The sequence below is a fragment of the Cydia splendana genome, chromosome 6 (assembly GCF_910591565.1).
Source record: "Cydia splendana chromosome 6, ilCydSple1.2, whole genome shotgun sequence".
NCBI classification, from domain to species: Eukaryota; Metazoa; Arthropoda; class Insecta; order Lepidoptera; family Tortricidae; genus Cydia; species Cydia splendana.
The window spans coordinates 23,446,769-23,472,334 of NC_085965.1; the positions used below are offsets into that span (position 1 = coordinate 23,446,769).

Consider the following 25,566-nt stretch of genomic DNA (forward strand, 5'->3'; position numbering starts at 1 on the left):
GTTTTTAATTAATGACAGTTACAGTACAGGTTTTTTATTTGTTATACGGATCTCTAAAGAGAATTATAACTTATGTACGGAGAACCGAAATACAGCCAAACGAATACGAATATTCTATTATAAAGCTGTTTTAATTACAAAAGCTGTAAAAGGCACTCCATTTATTACACAGCACAGCTACTAAGATTATAATGCTCTCCAACTATCCTGTAGGCTGTTTAAAAATTGTCGCCATTTTACAATAAAAAAAAAACGTATTTGTAAATATAATTAAAGAAATACTTGCAAATATTTAGCAGACTAACACCGTGTTATGATTACCAGCTAAAATAAATTGTTTAGCCTTAGAATTAATATTTATAAATATTTTTGATACTCTAACCTTAAAAACAAACAGTAACTTTACCGATTTTTGATATTTTCCTTATGGTTTCTCTTTGTTATTTTGCAGGCGCGTAAATATTTTGCCAGAAAAGATACACAGGTTCACAATAAATAATAATCCGCACTTACCAATAATGTAAAATTCCATTCAAGTCCTGTATAATATTTACTTTTACTTTTACCATCCACTATAACACTTTATTGTCGCCATTACTATATTACGAATGAACAAGATTAAGACATTTTAGTTTCTTAAATGATTATTATTCTCTTGTAATTCTTTCTTATAACTCATTTAAAACTTATATTCTTATATCGTACTTATAAGAGATTATCTGTAGTGTTAAGGTTTCCTGTTACACCGAAATATAGCTGTAATGCAGCTATTATGCAGCTTATGTATTGCTTATACAGCTACTCTACAGCTCTAATAACGCCAAAGGCTGTATAATTTGGGCCCTTTTTTTACTTATAAGGGCTGTATAAGCGCTTATACAGCCTTTGTACAGCCTAACTGTACAGCTTATAGTATACAAATAAACTTTAATACAGCTTATATACAGCTTGCAATGCTACTTGGGTAACGCCTTGACAATAGAGGCGTGCTCAGATATTTTTGAGCACCTTGGCCGCCCCGATATAACTGACGGCGACTGTGCCTACTTTGAGCAGGTGGGTGTGTCCAGCGGCGGGCGATACATCGGATCGGGTCAGATCAACCATGTAGGATTCAAGGCCCCTGCCAAGCTGTGGGACTTTAAGAAGAAGACATTACTCGGAAGCCATGAACTGCATAAGGTACCTACGCTGCGTTTATTATACTTTTATTACTTAAGTCATCAACTACGTCAGGTTTAAGACCATTAAGCAGTGTGACTTGATAAGAAGAAAATTTTAGGTAACATACCCATACTATGTACCCTACTTTTTCCAGGTTTTTTACACGCTAGACGCTAAAATTTACAAGCGCACCGAAGACGAGCACCTAAAGCTATCAGTATCTCATATGTTTTCTCAGGTCCGCGTGGAAGCCCTAATGTTCTCTTCGGATGAGCGCTACATGATCTCCCTAGGCGGCAGAGATGACGGCTGCGTAGTCATTTGGGACTGCGCCGCAGGCGCGGCGACAGGCACGGCGTCTGCTGCACGACTGACTACTGGGGATGCGGTTACTCTTACTGCGTTGTCGTGCCGGCCTAACTCGTTCGTTACTGGCGGGGACTGTGAGTATCCAGGCATCAAACCAACTCATTATCCAGCAATCCAACTCTCCATCCAGCAATCATCTCTCCACTACTCATCCCACCTATCCATCTAGTAATCCAACATCTATCTTTTTTAATTTATCTTGGCATTGGCCTCGCCTGCTAAGTATTAGCCTACGCGGGGCATCTTTCTCGGTGCTTAACATCAGATGAGCACGCACGATAACTGCATGTTGTTGTGGCACTGCACCTTTATAATAATAACGTGTTATTTACAGCAAACCTTCGCGTATGGAACATACGCGCCCAAAGCAAGATGCTGGACGTGGTGGACGTGGCGCTCGGCAAGCTGAGGAGAAGCGTTCGTTGTATCGCAGTCAGTGGCGACGACCACTACGCCATTGCGGGGACCACGTGAGTCCAGCCATCCGTCCCGCCATTTATCCATTTATCCATCAGGATACATAGATTCCCTTCCCACTTCCTTAGACTTTAAAACAGGACTGTCACTAGGTGTACTATCATGTTTTGATTATTTAGTCGTAACTATTTTATTATATTTCTCAGGACGGGAGACATGGTGAAATTCTCCATCAAATATCCTTCTGACCCAAGAGCAGACGTGGCGGACTGCAAGCCGGCCCTTATAGGTTGTTTGGCTAAATGTGGACCTTGGAGGAAAGGGAAGCGACCGGAGGCTCAGTGTTACAGCCAAGGTAAAACCAACTCTAATACACTTAACTATTAGGTAGTCAATCGTCTCTCATTGTGTCTAGCCGGTAGGTTGTTTGGCTAAATGTGGACCTTGGAAGAAAGGGAAGCGGCCGGATGCTCAGTGTAACAGCCAAGGTAAAACCAACTCTCATACACTTAACTATTCAGTAGGTTGTCAATCGTCTTGTGTCTAGCCGGCTCTTATAGGTTGGTTGGCTAAATGTGGACCGTGGAGGAAAGGGAAGCGACCGGAGGCTCAGTGTTACAGCCAAGGTAAAACCAACTCTAATACACTTAACTATTAGGTTGTCAATCGTCTATCCTTGTGTCTAGCCGGCTCTTATAGGTTGGTTGTCTAAATGTGGACCGTGGAGGAAAGGGAAGCGACCGGAGGCTCAGTGTTACAGCCAAGGTAAAACCAACTCTAATACACTTAACTATTAGGTTGTCAATCGTCTATCCTTGTGTCTAGCCGGCTCTTATAGGTTGGTTGGCTAAATGTGGACCTTGGAAGGAAAGGAAGCGACCGGAGGCTCAGTGTTACAGCCAAGGTAAAACCAACTCTAATACACTTAACTATTAGGTTGTCAATCGTCTATCCTTGTGTCTAGCCGGCTCTTATAGGTTGGTTGGCTAAATGTGGACCTTGGAAGGAAAGGAAGCGACCGGAGGCTCAGTGTTACAGCCAAGGTAAAACCAACTCTAATACACTTAACTATTAGGTTGTCAATCGTCTCTCCTTGTGTCTAGCCGGCTCTTATAGGTTGGTTGGCTAAATGTGGACCGTGGAGGAAAGGGAAGCGACCGGAGGCTCAGTGTTACAGCCAAGGTAAAACCAACTCTAATACACTTAACTATTAGGTTGTCAATCGTCTCTCCTTGTGTCTAGCCGGCTCTTATAGGTTGGTTGGCTAAATGTGGACCGTGGAGGAAAGGGAAGCGACCGGAGGCTCAGTGTTACAGCCAAGGTAAAACCAACTCTAATACACTTAACTATTAGGTTGTCAATCGTCTCTCCTTGTGTCTAGCCGGCTCTTATAGGTTGGTTGGCTAAATGTGGACCTTGGAAGGAAAGGAAGCGACCGGAGTCTTCAGTGTTACAGCCAAGGTAAAACCAACTCTAATACACTTAACTATTAGGTTGTCAATCGTCTAACCTTGTGTCTGGCTAAATGAGGACCTTGGAAGAGACCGGAATCGCAATGTTCGCAGTAATCACAGCCAAGAACGGTATCTGTACGTGTTTCATACTTTTTGCTCAGAGAAGGCTAGGCAATCTTCAGAAGCTTAGAACCTATCGGCGACGGCAACGTGGAGATTTACTTTTTAATACAGATAAAAGATAAAAGATATTTATTCGTGACGTTCACAAAACATGTACGAACATGTACAGACAACAACAGCAAGGAAATAAGACATCAATAAGTGTGCATCACGAAATGGACCCAACTCAGCATAATGCTAGCTATAAAGCCAGCGCTGGTCTTCCGTAGAGCCCATTCGGTGATGCCACGACAGATAACACATAAAGATACATATTAAAACATTGCAAAGATACACAAAAGGAATAATTAAGATAACAATAGAGAATACAAAAAAAGAACAATATATACAAGAAACAAATACGTCTTTTTTTTAGTTTGATTAACTTAATGATTAATATAATTTCATCGCAAAGCTAATCTGCTTCAGAGGGGGCAACAATCGCCCCCGAGTAATGCGCTTTGTGAACCAGGCGTTCGCGGGGACGGATATCAGGCCCCGCGACTACATGGCCAATGTCACAGAGCGCATCGACTTTCTAAAGCAGAAAGTCTATGCATGGGCAAACCATATTCGCCGTTACAGAGAGCGTGTGGATCGATTCCAGCAGAATCGCCTTTTTCAAAGTGACCAAAGGAAGGTGTACCGAAAGTGGGAGGAAACCAACCTTCGTACGCCCGACACGCAGCCGCCGGATGCTACTGCCATGACTGACTTCTGGCGTAGCATCTGGTCGATGCCTGTTGGACATACCGAGGGGGGTTGGATGAGTGTTGTCGAGCGTGAGTGCGAGTTCATCGAACCTATGGGGGCAGTCACCATCAGCCCGGATGACGTCAGTTGTGCCATCCGCACGGCCCAGAATTGGAAAAGTCCTGGACCGGATGGATTGCACAACTTCTGGCTAAAGTGGTTCCGATGCTCGCACTCGCGCTTGGCAGCACAATTCCAACAAGCCCTCGAGCTTGGTTCTCTCCCACCTTCCTTAACAACTGGTGTCACCTACCTGCTCTATAAGTCCGGTTGTACCACGGAAGCGAAAAACTACAGACCCATCACATGCTTGCCTACACTCTACAAGCTCCTTACATCCATTTTGAGAGCAAAAATCAACGCGCACATTGTCGCAAACAATATTCTGGCTTCCGCTCAAAATGGATGTAGGGTTGGGTCCCGTGGTACTAAAGAGCTCCTCCTCATAGACATGACCATCTGCCAACAAATCCGGCGGAACAGGGGGGCCCTCTCAGCCGCTTGGATTGACTACAAGAAGGCCTATGATTCGGTGCCTCATTCATGGTTGGGGAGGGTCTTAGAGTTGTATAAAGTTGATGCAGCTTTGAGAGCCTTCCTAAGCGCGTGTATGAGGCAGTGGACCACAGTCCTTCGTCAACCAGGAGGCGGGGATGACACCCCTGACCCGCAGGATTTTATAAGGATTGAGCGAGGAATATTTCAGGGTGACAGTCTGAGTCCCCTATGGTTCTGCCTAGCTCTCAATCCCCTCAGTACCCTGCTGAAGGATTTGGGACTAGGTTGCCGGCTTCGGAGAGAGGGTGAAATCATTTCTCACCTTCTGTACATGGATGACCTCAAATTATTTGCACCAAATAGCCAAGACTTGTCGGAGCTACTGAAAACCACCGAAGGTTTCAGTAGTGCCATCAACATGGAGTTTGGTGTCGATAAATGTGCGGTTATGCATGTACAGCGGGGGAGGGTTGTAAATTCAACAAATTTACAACTCTCTGAGACAATGTCTTTCAGATCTATCTCTGAATAAGAAACCTATAAATACCTTGGCATGTCACAGTCGTTGGGTATTGAGGACGAGGGTATTAGACGGTCGGTGAAGGAGCGCTTTTTCAGTCGGCTCACAAAAGTCCTTAACAGTCTTTTGTCAGGAGGCAACAAAGTGCGCGCCTTCAACGCCTGGGTAATGCCCCTACTCACATACTCCTTTGGCATACTAAGGTGGACTCAGACCGAGCTGGACGCCCTGGATCGGAGGGTCCGGTCACTGCTCACCACACATCGCATGCTACACCCACGCTCGTCAGTTATGAGATTGTACATCCCACGGAAGTGTGGAGGCCGAGGCTTCCTAAACGCCAAGGATCTCCACAACCGCGAGGTGTACAATCTCAGGAATTATTTCCTTAACAACGAGTGTGGGATGCATCGTGATGTGGTGGCAGTAGACAGGAACCTCACGCCGCTCTCCTTGGCAAACGAGAACTGGCGCAAACCTGTGGTACTAAGTACTGCGGATCGCAAGGCGGCATGGGAGAGTAAGGTGCTACACGGGCGGTTCTACAAGGCCCTCACGGGACCCGATGTGGACCTGCTCGCGTCGGTGAACTGGTTACGATTCGGGGACCTCTTCGGAGAAACCGAGGGTTTTGCCTGTGCAATTGCGGACGAAGTGATGATGACGAACAACTATCGGAAATATATCCTGAAGGACGGTACGGTCGACATTTGTCGGGCATGCCGCCGTCCCGGAGAGTCACTCAGGCATATCATTTCCGGTTGTTCTCATCTTGCTAACGGCGAGTACTTGCACAGACATAATCTCGTAGCCAGAATTATTCACCAGCAACTTGCTCTTCTATATGGCCTTGTGGACCGCGAAGTACCGTACTACAAGTACTTACCTGCGCCTGTTCTCGAGAATGGTCGTGCCACGCTCTATTGGGATCGATCTATCATCACAGACAGGACTATTGTAGCCAATAAGCCTGACATTGTGATAATAGATCGATCGCAACGTCGGGCCGTGCTCGTTGACATCACCATCCCCCATGATGAGAATCTCGTGAAGGCCGAGAAGGACAAGTCCAGTAAGTACCTAGACTTGGCTCACGAGATAACCGCCATGTGGGATGTTGATTCGACGATCATTGTCCCGATAGTCGTTTCAGTGAACGGTCTAATAGCGAAGAGTCTCGACCAACATCTTGAGAGACTCTCGCTAGGTGGTTGGATCAAGGGTCAGATGCAGAAGGCGGTGATCTTGGACACGGCGCGGATAGTCCGCCGGTTCCTCTCTCTGCAGCCCTGACCACCGGTAGCTTGGGCCTTGCCCCGCTGCTGGCGGCACCCTAGGTTAGGTTTTTTATAATGTGTTTATATTCATTTTTATTGTTTTGTAAGTGTTTTTATATTTTACTTTTATATTCATATTATAAATAGCCTAACTTAAGATGAGAAATGAATAAAGAGAACAATATAATAGTACGCGCTAGAGTACCTTTAAAAAATTCTGCCGGAACACCCCTCAGGGGTTGCATAGTGTATCACTGTCATAATATTTTCTGATGTTAATTATTGCAAACTGCATATCACCTAACGGTGATCATAGCTGGGCATTAACTCGTTAATCCGTTAATCGTTAATTAACGAAGTTAAGTTTTCGAGTAACGGATTAACTTTTAAGTTAACTTTAAAAACCTGTAACGGACTTGTTAACTTCCGTTAACTTTTCTTAAGTCCGTTAATCGTTAATACCTAAGTACCTACTCACACTAAGGCCGCGCGCTGCCTCAAATATAACACTAGTATACCTTCAAGTGCTGCTGTGGAACGCCTGTTTTCGGCGGGAAAAGATATTTTTTCTCCAAAACGGGCGTCGCTATCAGACGACAATTTTAATATGCTGCCGTGCAATACTTAAACAACAGTAAGTGCAAAAAGTGAGTTTCGAGAAAAACGCAAAAAACCCTTTCAAACCGTTTTTTCTTTGTGGTCTCGATGATTATTTACAAATGCTTGAATGTCAAAATATAGCATGGAATACATGAAATACGAATACGTGAACACTTTTTTGTTTTAACAATTATTGAATAAATAATTGCTATTTTTCAAAATTTTACAGTTTTACTGTACCTTCGGAAAGAAGTAAAAACACAATAAATGCAAAATAAAGTGCAGTAAAAAAGCGGATTACTGTAAACAACCCTCGTACGCTAATAGCTACTTGAATGAATTGCAAGCTAAAGTACAGTATTTATAATTATTTACTGTATTTTACTTAGTATATATATTGATTGAGTTATTCGAGATACCAACACGTCGTGGTACAAATAAGGTATGTTTATAAAAATACACGAATGTATATTAAAAAAAATCACATCAATCATAAAGAAATTAAATAAGTATCTCTTACTATGTAGTTGGAATTAGTAGTAGTAACACGTAGAGTACCTATCATAAAAATCAGACTTTTTTCATGGCACTCAATATTTATAATCAATTCCTACAGATTAATATAATATAATCTAACTTGTGACTATGTCACATACAAATTCAATAAAATGAGATCTTTATATTCTCGTCTACATGCTGTACTTACTTTCTATACAACATCGCAGGTATGAACGAGATTTTAGAAATTTATGCACATGCTAGCGAATATGTCAGTGTCAAAGTCGTGGTAAGGCTACTGAATAAAAATTCTAGACTAGTAATAAAAAGCTTTCACATACATTTATACAAGAATATCCATTATTACAAAAAAATGAAAATTGAACGACTCTGTTCCAATTGAATATGATTTAAATTTCATCGAACTGAATAAGTGTTATAGGTAGGGCCTTGGGCCTTAGGAGGATAGGGGATTATTAAGGACTGTATTTGACAACTTGTAGGACGATCGTCATCACCGCATTTTATCAATGGTATCGATTATTTAATTTTTGTCCTACAATGTGGTTAATCTATCTAAATGAAACGACACTTGAAAGCTAGTTAAATCTCTTAGGTCTCAGGCAGTAAATACATTTGAAAATAGCGAAACGGCAGTTTAAATCACAGTAAGTGAGCTTAGTTTACTGCATTTTAATTAGTAATTATGCTGAAAAATCAATAACATTTCAAACACAGTACAAACATTTTAGAATATTTATATTGTACTGCATTTTAAACAGTTTTTGGCGTAAGTATTAACTTCTCTTTACTTGTTAATATAGGATTAACGTGAGACCTTTACTGTATTTTGATCAGTAAAGTCTCAAAATTCACAGCCGACAACTTTATTACTGCAGTTTAGTTAGTTTTACCTCAATAATTTACTAAATTCTTCTGATTTACTGTACATGGATGCTTCGATTTTTATATGTTCCCCTTATCATAATCGCACGTGGACTACATACATGTGTGCGTCTTGACATGGTGGTCCAAGGTCAAGAAAAAACAAAAAATCGCAAAAGTAGCACTTACTGTTGTTTAAGTACTGCACGGCAGTGCTCATGTTCATGAAGGGGAACATGCACCTTATGGCATATGCTAGCAAATGATATTTTTATTGGCTATGCTATTATTAATTAGTAATGATTACCATGATAATTAGTAGATTAGTCTTTAATAAAAATCAAAATTTATGATTATTTCTTCTAGTTTTATTTCTTATTGCATATATTTACGATTTCGAGTTAACGATTAACTTCCGTTAAAACTTTTGAAAAGTAACGTTTTAACGTTTAACGAAGTTAACTTTTTATTTAACCGATTAACGATTAACGAAGTTAACTTTTTGATTAACGGTGCCCAGCTCTGACAGTGATAAAGAACATCAAATTTTTCTGAACTTGGGGTTCACAGGGGTGGAGTAAATTTAAACTGCACATCACCCAACGGTGATAATAAAGAACATCTCAATTTAAATTTGCAGGGGTGGAGGCAATCCTCATAATGTCGGACGGGTGCTTAATTGTCGGTGCAGGAGATGGTACCATAGAAATCCTAGACGAGATCAACTGGAAGGGGGAGTTCCCTAAGGGCAGACTGCTAGACCCCACCATGCCCTACTTTAAAGCGGTGAGTCCGTCCTCACTAACAATACTGAACTATACTCTGGAAATCCGCTTTGTCAGTAGGAAAGGCGCGAAATCCTAATTTTCTATGGGAGAACAATCCTTCGCGCCTACATTTTTTCGCAAATTTGTCGCAGCCTTTTTCTAGTGACGGAAATGGGTTGCCGAACTATATGGTATAGTACCTATTGTACCTAACTTTATAAAAATGTTTTGCAACATTATAAGTGTACACTTATACCTACAGTATATCTACGACTCTATGAGGCTTTTTCTGAAGGGTGTCCTTATGAATCCCTAACAACGTTTGTCCTAAAGTCACTTGCCCTAACTGGTTTGTCCTAATGGGCACATGACCTAACGATCAATTGTCATAACGATTATTTTCCATAATGTAATGGTTAGCCTAAGACTCATTAGTCCTAAGCATTTGTACCATAACCTATCAAGATCCCAAATGTTTTTTACCATATTCTTCAAAATCCCTAACAATGTTTGGCATAAAATAACATGCTCTAACTGTTTTGACCTAATGGCTATTGCCCTAATGTTCAATTGTCATAACAGTTACTTTTCCTATTGATCAATTATCATAACAATTACTTTCCATAATAAATGGTAACGACCTGTTGCCACAAAAGTGGGTTAGGTTAGGTTAGAACTGTGACCCTCGCAAAAACGAACTGCTGCCACAAAAGTGGGTTAGGTTAGGTTAGAACTGCGATCCTTGCAAAAATGAACTGTTGTCACAAAAGAGGGTTAGGTTAGGTTAGAACTGTGATCCTCGCAAAAACGAACTGCTGCCACAAAAGTGGGTTAGGTTAGGTTAGAACTGAGACCATTGTAAAAACGAACTGCTGTTAAAAATAGGTTAGGTTAGAACTACGATCCTTCCAAAAACGAACTCCTGCCATAAAAGTGGTTTAGGTTAGGTTAGAACAAAAAAATCGGCCATTCCATAATAGGGAAATCAAAATTAGGGCATACGAGTGTTAGGTCAAGCAACGATAGGCTAAGTAAAATTAGGTAACATGATGGTTAGGATATATATTTTTTAGGCCTAACAATAATTAGCCAAAAAAAGAATTATGCTACATAACATTAGGATAAATACTCAATATGGAAAGTGCCATTAGGGAAAAACATTATAGGACAAAAAAAATCGGCCATTCGATAATAGGGAAACCAAAATGAGGGTATACGAGTGTTAGGACAACTGATCATTATGACAAACAATATTAGGGAATGCAAAGATAGGAGAAAAGACTTTAGGGATTCAGATATAGATCCTTTTCTGAGCTCAGCATACTCGCGAAATCATAAATTCCCTACTTCTTCTTCTTCCTCGCGTTATCCCGGCATAAATTCCCTACTTATGGTGCGATATGTATAGGTTATGGTTATATATTGACTCGACCGCATTATATTCTTACCATGAAATGCATTAAACTACGCAGTACGATTTGTTTTACACACACCATTTCTGTATTCAGCGTAGGCGTAGTTTATCCATGTGGGAATAAGACCAATCTGCCATTAACACACAGAGGGTTTAAAAAGCTATCATCCCACAGCTCCGCTCCGCGAAGCTCCCCGGCCGCATCACCTCCCTAGAGCTCATGGAATCCCCCAGCCAACGCGGAGCCGCGCGCAAACTGCTAGCGGCCACGCGTACCAGCGAGATATACGCGCTCAACATAGACACGCTAGCGCCCGTGCTGTGCGTGACGTGCCACCGCTGCACTATCAATGATATAGCTTTCCCTAGGTAAGTCAAACTGCCACGCCCCGCCAGATTTCGTTTGTGTAATTCTGCTACTACTTTGGAAACGTGGCCAGATGGGAGCCGGACAACCTTGAAAAGCGCATTATGGTTGGCATGGTGGATGGAGGACGGGGTAGTGGACATCCACCAACCCGTTGGGTGGACACTGTGGTAAAGAAGGCCTGCCAGGGACTTACACAGGCGCCTATTATCAGGAAGGTGAAAAACAGTGCAGAATGGAGAGCCCTGGTGCACAATATAACGACCTCATGTGGTCGCGACCCTCAGTCATGAGGAATCGAGGAAGAAGGAAGGTACTTCTGCTGCTGTACATGAATAGCTCTGCTAGTATTGGGAAATATCGGGTTTTTGTGTAGTCACTAAAACAATATTTTACATACCACCAATCTTTTTACTGATAAAAAACAATCCGACAATCAGGAGAGCGTTTCCTGCATCCATCCTCCCCGAACTTCTCTCAGGAAGGTATTTCTTGTATATCTCCTCCCAGAACTCGACATCTTCCTTCTCGGGCTCCGTGCCGGGTACGAGATGTTCTCCGATATCCAGGTAGTCCTGGTTTTGTAAGGTGTAGGGGGCCCAGTGAGCGCCTAGGCTTTCGTCCGGTGTAGGGTTTCTGAAGACAAAATTAACTAGAAATTTGCTAGTAGGAGATTTGCGAGGTTAAACCAATAGCATTTGGTTGTCTTCTCCGCTCTGCTGGATTACAACCAATGCTATTGGTTGATTACCGCACGTCTCCTTTCATCTCCGCGCATATAGATCACCGTGGAAAAGGCACCCTAAATTTGGTAAGTTATAGTTTCGTTATCCAAGCTTACTCTGCACCGACTTGGCAAAGTGCTATGAGGGCAGTTTCAGCAAAAAGTGTAGGTACCATTTACTTTTATCGAAAAATCATCAACTTTTGGGTTATTTCTACTCAGCATCTAGAGGACTATCGATTTAAACAGAAAAAAGATGTAAAAAAAAATCTCACCAGCAATATTATTAGGACCAATATGACACGGGCGACACGGCCGAGTGAGTGTCCAGCACGGATCCAGAAGTATTTGCAATATTGATTGTAAATCTATTTTGTTGAATTTTAAAGGCCACTTACCCGTATTTAGCGAAGTTGGTCCAAAGCGTCGTCACTGTCTCAATCATTCTGAGTTCCGTCGAGTTCAAAGCGATCTCGACTGGGTACAGTTTCGGTGGGAACAGGTATCTAAGGTCATCCGCGTGGGTCACGAACGTACCTGGCCCGAGCGGACCCCGGTCTAACCCAAACAAGTCAATCATTATGTTCAACTCGGACTTGCAAGTGAACTTGTACAAGTAAAACTTATTACTGCTACTCTGTGCTATAATCTTCTGCCAGCGAATCGCGTCAAATACGAAATCCTCTAAAGACAGATACGTGATTATATCCCAAATTTTCTCTTCAGTAACCAGATCGTCTTTTATATAACGATTCCTCATTTGCCTCCCGATTTCCAGTATTTGTTTCTTGTTGCAATGGTATCGGAGCTCTAAAGGACAGAAGAATTCTAAAAATTCAGCATACCTGAAAACGTTTTCGTAACGCCCTCTTATCACCAAACCGAATATGCCCTCGTGTTCATTGTACCCCGACATCACGTCCACATCCTCGTGGATGCCTTTCTCAAGAGCCTCAATCAGATCTTCGGTTAAAAAGCCCTCACTGTTGCCGAAATCTTTTTCAATCACGGAGGCAAAATGAGTAGCCCCAGGGTTAATTGCTTGTTCGTCGATGGTTACCGGAATGTTCAAATTGACAATAGTTTCCACAGGAAGAGATTTGAGATATTCGTAAATCTCATGTGGATCAGTGGATGTGAAACCTAATTTTCTAGCTAAAGTTATAGCTTTTTCTCTCGGTTCCAATATCCGAGGCCAAAGGGAGATAGGCGAACCGCTCTGAGCGATCGCTCTTTTAAACAGGCCTTTAGACATTGGCGAAATCAAATGGTAAGTCACGCTAGCCCCTCCGGCGCTTTCGCCGAAAATGGTAACTTTATCTGGGTCGCCTCCGAATTTTCTGATGTTATTTTGGACCCACCGTAGAGCGGCGACCTGGTCTTTTAGGCCAGCGTTGCCGGGAACTTCTTCTATGTCTAGAGCGAGGAAGCCGAGGATGTCAAGTCTGTAGTTGAAAGCGACGTAGACGACGTCACGTCTCACTAGAAACTCCGGACCGTACTCCATGTCGCCTCCGTTTCCACTGAAGAAACCCCCGCCATGTATCCAGAACATGACTGGGAGTAGTTCTGTTGGGTTCAAGTCTGGAGTATATACGTTTAGATAGAGGCAGTCTTCACTACCGACTGCGAGAGATGATGGAGTGACTTGATAGCAATCGGAGCCCACTTCTTTGGCACTTCTTACTCCCTGCCAAGATGTTGGGGGCAGTGGAGCCTGAAAAAAAAACAAATAAGAAAACCTTAATTTTATGCAATAAATCAATGCCTATCCTATATTAAGTATATCAATTTTTTTAAGATCAATGTGGAGAAGACCAGCACATAAAAGGTTGAGAGGACGTCACAAGTAGAGATGCACCGGATATTCGGTTACTATCCGGTATCCGGCCTATCCGGCAATGATTTTAATATCCGGCCGGATACCGGATAGTAACATAGCTTGATTTCGGAGTAAACTAATTGGATTTAAGAAACAGTCTTGATCATAGTCGTACTTGTTTATTATTTTAAAACAATTTAAACATTCCACTGACTTGCACGCGCACTCATTTCGAACCTAGAAATGTGTCCGCGCGAACGTCCACTAGGAAACAGGTCAAACCTGCAGAATGCGCACCTGAAAAACCGAAATGTAGGTATAGTACCGCTGGCCGAATATCCGGCGGCCGGATACCGGATATTCGGCCGATGGTCAGGCCAAATATCCGGTATCCGGCCAAACAACTATCCGTTGCATCTCTAGTCACAAGGCAACAAAACAACTCTAGTATATTTGTATAAGTACTTCGCTCAGACACAGTCGAAAAGGAAGAGCTTCCCTCCTGCTCTATCGACCTTCTGTAAGTAGAGTATGTGTGCAAACGCAAGAATTAGAAGCGACGAAACAGCTCCGAATAATTTTACAGTTTACACTCACTTATTATTAGTGACTAAAACAAGTGAGTCTAAACCGCAAAATTATGTTAGTGTGTCTCATAACAGTTTAAAATCGACGAAACAGCTTGTAGATGACCTTACCTGATAGATGGTCTTCTCCACATATACCTTAAATTATATGTACCTATTTTATTTAAACCTAAGTTTCAAATAAATGTCGCCTAGTCGAAATTGCTAGTGAATTTGATTGTTAATTGCGTGCGTGTTTGATCATTTTTCACAAATAAATTAAGTAAGTAATAAGTGCAAAGTTATACGTACTTTAAACCTGAGGTCTCCAACCGGTGGTAGGGCATAAGGGATACCTTTGAAGCTGTAGAAAGAACCTCCGTACTCATTCTGCTCATACGTTCCCTCCAGCGTACCCTCATTCACTTCAACCACTACATCTGCTGTCCCTTGCACGACAAATAGCAATAACGCTGCACTCGGAACCAATATTTGACGCATTTTCATCTAAAAAAGTAAAAAATAAAACTGAATTGTAATTAAACCGAAGCCCGTTTTCAATCGTTCAAAAAATATTGTTTGCTGACTATTTCCAAAAAAAATTACCAAATAAGTTTTTGGCAAAAATTTCATTTTTGGTACAAGCTTTTATCACCGACTGTACTTTTTTTTTCACAGGCAACTAATACTCATCGAGACAATTCTAAGAACCCCAAACACAATTAGGTTTCGTTGTCTTATCACAGAGTTCCTATGGCCACCTCCGGTTTCCATCATCAGATCAGCTCGATGACACCATAATATTGCATTGTCACCCGACTTACATATGTATGCAAAATTTCAGCTCAATCGGAAACCCGGAAGTGGATCAAATTTAACTTGCAATATTTGATTACACACAGACAACGGTCAGGTGAAACTAAATAAAAGCTTGTAAAAAGAAGGTAAAACACTCACTTTTTTTGCCGACTTGTGTTACCTTAGTCTAGTCATCGTGTACTAACATTTGCTTTTAATAAGTAACCTACATCAAGTCATAAAACATTAATCTATTTTCGTTATCTTGTTATTCTTTTTAATCTTGACGTCAGTTATCAGAAACGAATAGTACATTGTGCAACGTGGGGGACGTTGCACAATGTACTATTCTTTTCTTTCTTTCTTTCGATTGTGCACTTAAAGTGGAATTAGGCTGGAGTGAATTAAAGACTCGAGTAACAATATTCTTACCCCCGGAGTTACACACAATGTTTTTCATCACATCATAGTTCGTATGAATTAGTGACATAATAAAAAAAAAGCTATACTTAACTCCCTAGGGAGTTATAGTTTTTTTTTTCACCGTTCATAACTCCCGCGGGATCAATATATAGGCCTTTGTCCTTCTGTACACCTACACCTGCATGAAATAAGGTATTTTTCGAGCAAGTGTGATGAAAAATATTATTTATTTTATATTTAACATCATAATTTGGCTGCAATACCACAGATTATATTAGTTCTTACCTACTACACGGCGTGTATTTTTGATACAACCTCAAATTGAAACGAGGAAGACTTCAGTGCGATAAAACAATTTTCAAATATATTTTTTTAATTTAGCCTCAACTGTGTAATTCATTGTTGATATTTTTTTACGAGCGGCTATGTATTGCGACTATTGCGTTAGCATACCTACTTGTAGTTGCGCTAGATGTATGGACTATGGAGTCGCGCGCGAGAACTTCCAGGGGATAGGGCGGCCCAAAGATCCTGCGTGGGATGCCCCATAAGGTCGATGGCCATCCGGTACCTGGAGGTGGACAGATTTCTATTCGCACAGGGAACAATCCACCAATAGCATTGCTTGTCTTCTCAGCTTCGCTGAATTGCAACTGTTGCTATAGGTACCCGCTTTGGGTCGCTAATAAGCAAACGAAGTACCTAAGCGAAACCTGGAAAAATATCGATAAGTCACTAGCCATGTTCAATGTTCAAGCAGGCCATCAATAGACTTATGTCGACCGCGATATGAACCGTGATTAGTTGATTACCTTTTGTATTGTTGTTGTTTTGTTCAAAACTGTTATGTCATCAATAATCCAGGCTCTGTTGATTATCGTACCAGATAATTAATCGACCTATTGATAATATGGCTAATGTAAGGTAATTAATTAGTTTATCTTCTGTATGTGACTTTGGTACAATATTCAGATAATTTGTGGTATTATCTATGAAAAGGGACCTTATTGTCGATGGCGCTTACGACACTAACATCGATGAGCACAAAACGTAGTAGTTTAAAATTGGGGATTCTGGCCCATTTTAGTTATTTTGATTTCCAATTTCGCAATTAAGTTTCTTTGATTACTGGAACATTCAATGTTGCTGTCTATCCAATGCGGAGGTCAATTTATGTTATGTGACGCTGATGAACTTATCAGTCATCGGGTTTAAAGGTCCCTTTGTAGTTTTTTATAAATAACTCGTAAACGGTGACCTATAGCAAAAATGTTCTGATACATAAGTAATCTGCGTAAAATTGTCTACATTAAATATGCTATACACTTTTTCGCTAGGATCAGTATTTAAAAAAATATTTAAGGTAAAAAGTTAAATATGATCAATTGTTAATATTTTTTGTAAATAACTCGTAAACGGTGGCCTGTACCAAAAAATGTTCTGATACATAAGTAATCTACTTAAAATCTACTCACACCAGAGGATGCTGAAGACCGGACGCTTAGCTAAAACGCTAGGTTGAAGGACAAGAAGATTGATCCTAGCGAAAAAGTGTATAGAATATTTAAGGCGCTCTTATATTCGAGTTTTACGTTTTCAAGGGGGTGAAGCAGACGAGTGGTAGAACGGGCAGGCGGGCGCCCCGCGCGGCGCACCGCACCATTCCCGCGCAGCACGTCTACGTCCTTATTCTGACGACATCGGTATTCTGAATCGTCAGTTCCGGGATTTTTAGTTCGGCAATTAATATTGAAAAAGATTTATTAGTAAATTCGAATTTTGATGAGTACTTAATGAAATAAAAAACCGGACAAGCGCGAGTCGGACTCGCCCACTGAGCCCACCGATGGTTCCGTACTTTTTAGTATTTGTTGTTATAGCGGCAACAGAAATACATCATCTGTGAAAATTTCAACAGTCTAGCTATCACGGTTCGTGAGATACAGCCTGCTGACAGACGGACGGACGAACGGACGGACAGCGGAGTCTTACTAATAGGGTTCCGTTTTACCCTTTGGGTAGGGAACCCTAAAAATGGTAGGTAAGACGGTGAGGTCGGTGAGTGTACCTAAATAATTATTAATTATATGTATACAATATGAGTGTATACTTGACTGATCATGTTTTTGTAAAAATCGATTTCGACTGGCAAAACATATTATTTTTTGGCAGCCGGGTTTTTTAACCTAATTAGACCCCGCTGAATCTGAAATTGCCGGTTGATTGATCGAATTCTTGACTGGAAGTGAGATAGTTGATATTAAAGGTCCCTTTTTTTTAGTTTTTCGTAAATAACTCTTAAACGGTGGCGCATAGCAAAAATTTTCTTAAACATAAGTAATCTGCATAAAATTGCCTACAAGAAAGATTCCGTACAATTTTTCGCTAGGATCAATATTCAAAGAGATATTAAGGCGGGAAAGTTAATTATAATCACTTTTTGAAGGTCTCTTTTTTTAGTTTTTCGTAAATAACTCGTAAACGGTGGCCAATATAAAAAAATTTGTTAAACGTTAATAATCGACACAACATTTTCAATAAAAAAAGATTTAGTACATTTTTAGCAGGGATCAATATTTAAAAAGATAATAAAGAGGGAAAGTTAATTATAATAAATTCTAAGGTTCCTTGTTTTTATTTTTTCGTTAATAATTTGAAAAGTATGACTCATAGCAAAAACAAATTTTACACAAATAATAAACATAAAATTTCCTACAAGAAACATGTAGAACACTTTTCGCTAGGATCAATATTTAAAAAGACAAAGCATCCGGTAAGTCAATTATAATCAATTTTAAAGTCCCTTTTTAGTTTTTTGTAAACAACTCGTAAACGGTGTCCCATAGCACAATAGGTTTTTATGAATAAATAATCTCCATAAAATTTTCTGCAAAAAACATCTGAACACTTTTCTCTAGGATCAATATTTAAAACGATATTAAAGGAAGAAAGTTAATCACAATCAGTTCACAGGTCGCTTTTTTTTCGTAAATAACTCGTAAACGGGTGCAACGGGGGCAGTTGCAAAAAATATTATACATAAATATTGAACATAAAATTGTCCACAAAAAAGGTTTTGTACACTTTTTCGCTACGATCAATATTTAATGAGGTATTAAAGGGGGTAAGTTAATTATAATCAATTTCCAGGTCCCTATTTTAAGTTTTTCGTAAATGACTCGTAAACGGTGGCCCATAGCAAAATAGGTTCTTAATGTTAACTAACCCCCCTTGGCTAAAAAGTGGCCTCCATGTTTAAAATTCATTTGTTTACGTAAGATGTCCGTCTTTGGGTCACGAATTTACGTGTGTACCAAATTTCAACTTAATTGGTCCAGTACTTTTGAAGAAAATGGGCTGTGACAGACGGACAGACAGACAGACAGTCGCACGAGTGATCCTATAAGGGTTCCGTTTTTTCCTTTTGAGGTACGGGACCCTAAAAACTAAAAAAAGTGACATGTGAATTGATTGTAATGAACTTTCTTCCTTTAATATCGTTTTAAATATTGATCCTAGAGAAAAGTGTTCAGATGTTTTTTGCAGGAAATTTTATGTAGATTATTTATTCATAAAACCTATTTTGCTATGGGACACCGTTTACGAGTTATTTACAAAAAACTAAAAAGGGACTTTAAAATTGATTGTAATTAACTTACCGGCTGCTTTGTCTTTTTAAATATTGATCCTAGCGAAAAGTGTTCTACATGTTTCTTGTAGGAAATTTTATGTTTATTATTTATGTGTGATCAACAGGGTAAAGACCGGTAGTGATCACCGAATCGTAAGAGGCACACTGAATATCAATATTAAACTTGAAAGGTCCAGCCTGATGAAGTCTACGCTCCGACCTACTCGAGCCCATGTTCAAAACCCCGAAAGCTTTCAACTCGAGCTCTCTAACCGCTTTGCTTGCCTAGAGAACTTGGCTTCAGTTGACGAAATCAACGACGGGCTAGTGGAAACTGTCCACACAGTAGGGTCTAAGTTTTTTAGACCCCGCCGTAAAGATAGACCTCAGAAATTGACCGAGCAAACCTTAAACCTCATGGCTGAACGACGCTCGCTACAGTTGCAGTCTCCCGATGACGCGGAGTCATATAGGCAGCTCAATAGACGTATATCTAAGTCCTTGCGACATGATCTGCGTCTCTTTAATACTAACCGTATTAAAGAGACTATTGAGCGAAACCAAGGCTCCAAAGTGTTCGCAAAGGACAAAGCAACGCAAGCAAAGCAAGGGTCTATTGGGCAAAGCCAGCTGACAAAGCTGAAACGGGAAGATGGCAGCATAGCGTCGAGCAAAGCGGAGGTTTTAGGTGAGATCGAGAGGTTCTATGGACAGTTATACACTTCGATCGCAAAGCCCGTTGACAGCTTGGTAGGAGATCCAAGAGCCAAGCTGTCCCGACATTATACCGAAGATATCCCGGACATCAGTCTGTACGAGATTAGGATGGCCCTGAAGCAGCTTAAGAACAACAAGGCGCCGGGCAAAGACGAAATCACTTCAGAGCTTCTGAGAGCGGGTGGAACACCGGTACTTAAAGTCCTCCAGAAGCTCTTTAATTCCGCCTTGTCCGAGGGCATAACGCCTGAAACATGGAATAGAGGCGAGGTGGTGCTGTTCTTCAAAAAAGGTGATAACAACCTATTGAAGAACTACAGACCCATCACGCTTCTGAGCCATGTCTATAAGCTGTTTCCAAGGGTCATCACGAACCGTCTCGAACACAGACTTGATGACTTCCAGCCTCCCGAACAAGCCGGTTTCCGAAAAGGCTATAGTACCATAGACCACATCCATACGCTGCGGCAAGTTATACAGAAGACCGAAGAGTATAACTTGCCATTATGCTTAGCGTTTGTGGACTATGAGAAAGCCTTCGATTCGGTGGAAACATGGGCGGTGCTTGAGTCTTCAGCGATGCCATATTGACTATCGGTACATCGAAGTGTTGAAGTGTTTGTATAATAACGCCACCATGTCGGTCCGAGTACAGGAGCAGAGCACGAGGGCGATTCCATTGCAAAGAGGCGTAAGGCAGGGAGACGTTATCTCTCCGAAACTGTTTACTGCCGTAATGGAAGACGCCTTCAAGCTCCTGGAATGGGAAGGACTTGGCATCAACATCAACGGCGAATACATCACTCACCTTCGGTTTGCCGACGATATCGTAGTCATGGCAAAGTCGATGGAGGAACTCAGCATGATGCTCGATGACCTCAACCGAGTTTCACAACGGGTGGGCTTGAAAATGAACATGGACAAGACGAAACTTATGTCAAATGCCAATGTTGTGCCCATCCCAGTCTCTGTTGGGAACTCGGTACTCGAAGTTGTTGACTCGTACATCTACCTAGGACAAGTAGTACAATTAGGTACGTCCAACTTCGAGAAAGAGGTCAACCGCCGAATCCAACTCGGTTGGGCAGCGTGCGGGAAACTACGTAATGTCTTTTCGTCCGACATACCTCAGTGCCTCAAGACGAAAGTCTTTACTCAATGTGTGTTACCAGTGATGACTTACGGCTCCGAAACGTGGTCTTTCACTATCGGCCTCATCTCAAAACTCAAAGTCGCTCAACGAGCTATGGAGAGGGCTATGCTCGGAGTTTCTCTACGTGATCGAATCAGAAATGAGGAGATCCGTAGACGAACTAAAGTCACCGACATAGCCCACCGGATTAGCAAGCTGAAGTGGCAATGGGCAGGCCACATTGCACGCAGAGAAGATGGCCGATGGGGTCGAAATGTGCTCGAGTAGAGACCACGGACTAGCAAGCGCAGCGTAGGACGTCCACCCACAAGATGGACAGACGATCTTCTTAAGGTCGCCGGAAGACGCTGGATGCGGGTCGCTTCCAACCGGCACGTATGGAGGTCCAAGGGGGAGGCCTATGTTCAGCAGTGGACGTCTTATGGCTGAGATGATGATGATGATGATGATGATGATTTATGTGTAAGATTTGTTTTTGCTATGAGTCATACTTTTCAAATTATTCACGAAAAAATAAAAACAAGGAACCTTAGAATTTATTATAATTAACTTTCCCTCTTTATTATCTTTTTAAATATTGATCCCTGCTAAAAATGTACTGAATCTTTTTTATTGCAAATTTTGTGTAGATTATTAGTTCATTTTTTTTATATTGGCCACCGTTTACGGGTTATTTACGAAAAACTAAAAAAAGGGACCTTTAATATCACATATCTCACTTCCAGTCAAGAATTCGATCAAGCAACCGGCAAATTCGGATTCAGCGGGGTCTAATTAGGTTAAAAAACCCGGTTGCCAAAAAGTAATATGTTTTGCCAGAAGAAATCGATTTTTACAAAAATGTGACCAGTCTAAATTATTCAATTTGATTAATTTTATAGCCTTTTAAAATATGTTTACACAATTTATCAATCGTGACTGAATTCCGGATTGGTTAGATGGGTGTGTGCCTTTGCTGCCCAACTTGTTATAAAATGACAATATGACGGACGAATGTCTGAAATGTCACCGTATTTAAGAATTATTTTGCTTTTCTTCGTAAGTATGTTGAAAAACATTGTGTGTATAACATATTTGCATATTTATACTGTGATTACCCATTTTATGAAACGTCCGCTAAACTAGCACAGGTCCGACGCTGACAGTGGTCACGGGCGTACTGGCGTGAGGAATAGGCGCAAGGTATTGCCGCGTAGGGTGTAATTTAGTAGGCAAAATGTTGAATTCATCAAATGATGAATGAAAAAATTAACGTATCGATAAAAGGACAAGCAATAATGAAGATTTACTTAAAAGCTATCGACTGAAGTAAGTTTCATATACATTTTCGTCCTAGTACTTCTAACATAAGGAAATAAAGACAGTGTTAGGCATGTTTTCAACTTAAGATTCTATCGAGAAAATAATGTGCCGTCGTGTTTCTGACAAGCAATAACGTAGTTCAAGGATTGAAGTTATATATACTAGAAAATAATGCATGAAATCCTTGTAAAAGTCTGTAAATATGGTGGTGGTAATCAAAGAAACTTAATTGCTAAATTGGAAATCAAAATAACTAAAATGGGCCAGAATCACCAATTTTAAACTACTACGTTTAGTGCTCATCGATGTTAGTGTCGTAAGCGCCATCGACAATAAGGTCCCTTTTCATAGATAATACCACATTTGAGTAATATGTATCTACTTGTTTACATACATACATGAACTGATATAGAGCCTTTAACATAGAACGGTTAAATATGAAATTGTCCGCCAAATAGAGTGAACCTGAGTACCTAGTATGTATATAAACTCGCGCGACGCAATGGTCGCAAATCTAATAAAAATAATGCCTGTGTTACAACAACGCTAATATCGTAAGGTGACAAGCAAAACTCTCTAATTAGTAAAAAAATATTAAACAATAATCAACCTTATTTGTATTAATATTTTTATTTATTTATTATTTAAATTAATACATATCACTTACAGACTATATAGTCCAACGCGTAATAAATATTACATATTTATAAAAAACTAAACATTATTAACAATTTTTAACAACACATAAAAAAAATTACAATATCACAAATAACATAGTTGGCGGCTTGTAGCTTCTGTGAACTCAGTCAAGGTGCAGTTAAATAAGTCTATTTTAGTAGATACCTCATTTAATATTAATATCGCCCTGACAGTAGGTGAATTGGCTAGTAAGTTGGTACGCGCGGTCGGGCGAGCAAGCAGGCGTGGCGCACGCCGTCGAGGTCCTTGAGGCACCAATAGTCCCAGTGAGCCCAGCACTGTGGGGTTATGTATCTTACCCCTCAACACCTTAAAAGCGTATGTGGCCAGTGCTCATTTTCTTCTGACTTCTAACTTAATGTATCCAACCATACCAATGTCAAAAAGTGTCGGGTACATCAACGGGTAAAATGGATATATACCATAGTTTTTTAAGTATAGATGCCTAAGGAATTTGTTCTGCATCTTTTCAATTAACATTATATATTTGGTTTCATGTGGGTTCCATATGATCGCGCCGCTTTCTAATCTACTCCTAACAAGAGCGTTATATAGAGCTTTCACTGCTGCTGTATTGCGGAAGTTTTTGGTCTGGCGTAGTATGAAGCCTAAGTTCCTATAAGCTTTTTTACAAATACCTATAATGTGCGTTCGGAAGGACAAGTCAGACTCAACAAGTATCCCTAGATCTCGTACGGTTAATACTCTCGTAGCCAGTTGCCCTCCTACGTTATACTCGTATTGGAAGGGAGAGAGCGCCCTACTGCATGTCATTACGCTGCATTTCGACAAATTAAAATATAATTTATTTATATTGCTCCAATTTACTACTTGTTGAATATCATTTTGTAACTTTTGACAATCATTTAAATTATTTATTTTTAAAAACAGTTTAACATCATCTGCGAATAGAAGACAATTAGCCTGCTGTACTACGTCGGGAAGATCGTTGATCATAATTGTGAATTCTAATGGTCCCAAATTGCTGCCCTGACTGACTCCTGAAGGTGTGCGATAATTGTTTGAAAAAAAGCCTTTAAAGTCAACATACTGGTTCCTGTTTTTAAGATAATTTGCAAAAAAATTAAGAAGTCGGGGAGTAAAACCTACCGCGGCTAGTTTCAACAGAAGGACGTCATTATCAACAGTATCAAACGCCTTTTTAAAGTCAAGTTCAAATATGGTTCACTATGGCTATTAACTTGTGGTAGTAATTAGTGAGTTTTGCTTGTCCCCTGACGATATGCTGTAGGTACCTACTTATTTAATTATTTTGTATGAAACCTAAACAAAATCCTCATTTTTGAAAATTGATTAGGTATGCCATTTAGTTTCATTAAATGTAGCTACTTAGCCATACGGCGGATTTAACAGAATTTAAAAATATTCAATTACGTAAAAACACCTCGTGTATAACAGGTATATTCCATGTTGTCAGGGGCATGTCAGGTGTGTTCGCGACGGCGGGCTCGGGCGACGTCCGCGTGTGGTGCCTCGAGACCTGCCTGGAGCTGCTGCGTATCTCCGTTCCCAACTTCACGTGCAGCTCTGTGCTGTTTAGTGGTGACGGCAAGTCCATTGTCTCTGGTATGTTGTCGTTTAATAATCACACCTTTTCATCCAAGCAAATTGAATTATATATAATGTTTCTCATCTATTACCGAAGAGTCAAATTAAGCCTTTAACGGCTCGGCCACGACATCGAGCGACTTCCGACGGCGGGAGCGATAGGTTGGAGCGAAAGGTCCGATCGCTGTATCACGCTCCAACCTATGGTTATCGCTCCCGCCGTCGCAAGTCACTCGATGTCGTGGCCGAGCCGTAACAGAGTGGCGGATTTGCAGTGACGGCCGCTCTAGGCTAGGCCCCAGGCCTTGTAGTAACTCCGTGGTGGAATGACATCGATCCCAGTGCGCCCTCACGAACGGCAAAGAGGGTGAAACGCCGGAGTGGGTTTAGTGGGTAGGGCCAAATTCTCCCCCCTCTCTCCAAGAGAGGGATAAGGAGCGGCGACTCCGTCAAAAAAAAGGCCTTGTAGTAACTACTAGCCGCCGCTTTCTCAGTAGCCATAGACTGTGTCGCCCTGCTGCCACCCCTAATATCTTGCCGCCTTAGGCCCGGGCCAACTGGGCTTTAGGTCAAATCCCACACTGGCCTTTAATGCACAATGTAATGTATAAATATGTGAAAAACTTTGTCATTAGACGCTATACGCTATGTGTATGTTCAGCTTGGAACGACGGAACAATCCGCGCCTTCACCCCGCTCACGGGCCGGCTGATGTACGCCATATTCAACACCCACAACAAGGGCACGTCGGCGCTGGCGATGAACTCTAGCGGCACTACGCTTATCTCCGGGGGATGTGAGGGGCAGGTACGATCAAACTGTTATAAAGTAAGTATGTGTGTTGCGGCCTGAAGGTTGATGACTATTAAGTACACCCCCTCACGGCTGATGTACGCCATATTCAACACCCACAACAAGGGCACGTCGGCGCTGGCGATGAACTCTAGTGGCACCACGCTGATCTCCGGGGGATGTGAGGGCCAGGTACGAAACTGTTATATTTACGAAGTGTGTTGA

The 25,566-nt window shown here is 41.2% G+C and overlaps 2 protein-coding genes across 2 annotated transcripts in view; one reads left to right on the forward strand and one right to left on the reverse strand.

Moving 5' to 3' along the window:
- The window catches only part of LOC134791630 (cilia- and flagella-associated protein 52), a 37,128-nt gene that overhangs the window by 5,894 nt on the left and 5,668 nt on the right, over positions 1-25,566 (forward strand). The window contains exons 4-11 of the mRNA XM_063762679.1: positions 1,057-1,182; positions 1,403-1,607; positions 1,868-2,003; positions 2,157-2,305; positions 9,238-9,383; positions 10,954-11,147; positions 24,419-24,567; positions 25,211-25,356. Of these exons, the coding sequence (XP_063618749.1) occupies positions 1,057-1,182; positions 1,403-1,607; positions 1,868-2,003; positions 2,157-2,305; positions 9,238-9,383; positions 10,954-11,147; positions 24,419-24,567; positions 25,211-25,356 (1,251 nt within the window). The remainder of the gene's footprint in view (positions 1-1,056; positions 1,183-1,402; positions 1,608-1,867; positions 2,004-2,156; positions 2,306-9,237; positions 9,384-10,953; positions 11,148-24,418; positions 24,568-25,210; positions 25,357-25,566) is intronic.
- On the reverse strand, positions 11,516-14,759 carry LOC134791674 (juvenile hormone esterase-like). Its single transcript, XM_063762760.1, has 3 exons — positions 14,570-14,759; positions 12,268-13,586; positions 11,516-11,781 (listed from the first exon to the last, which is right to left on the reverse strand). The coding sequence occupies exons 1-3, from the start codon at positions 14,756-14,758 to the stop codon at positions 11,538-11,540; spliced, it is 1,752 nt and encodes a 583-aa protein (XP_063618830.1). The 5' UTR covers position 14,759; the 3' UTR covers positions 11,516-11,537.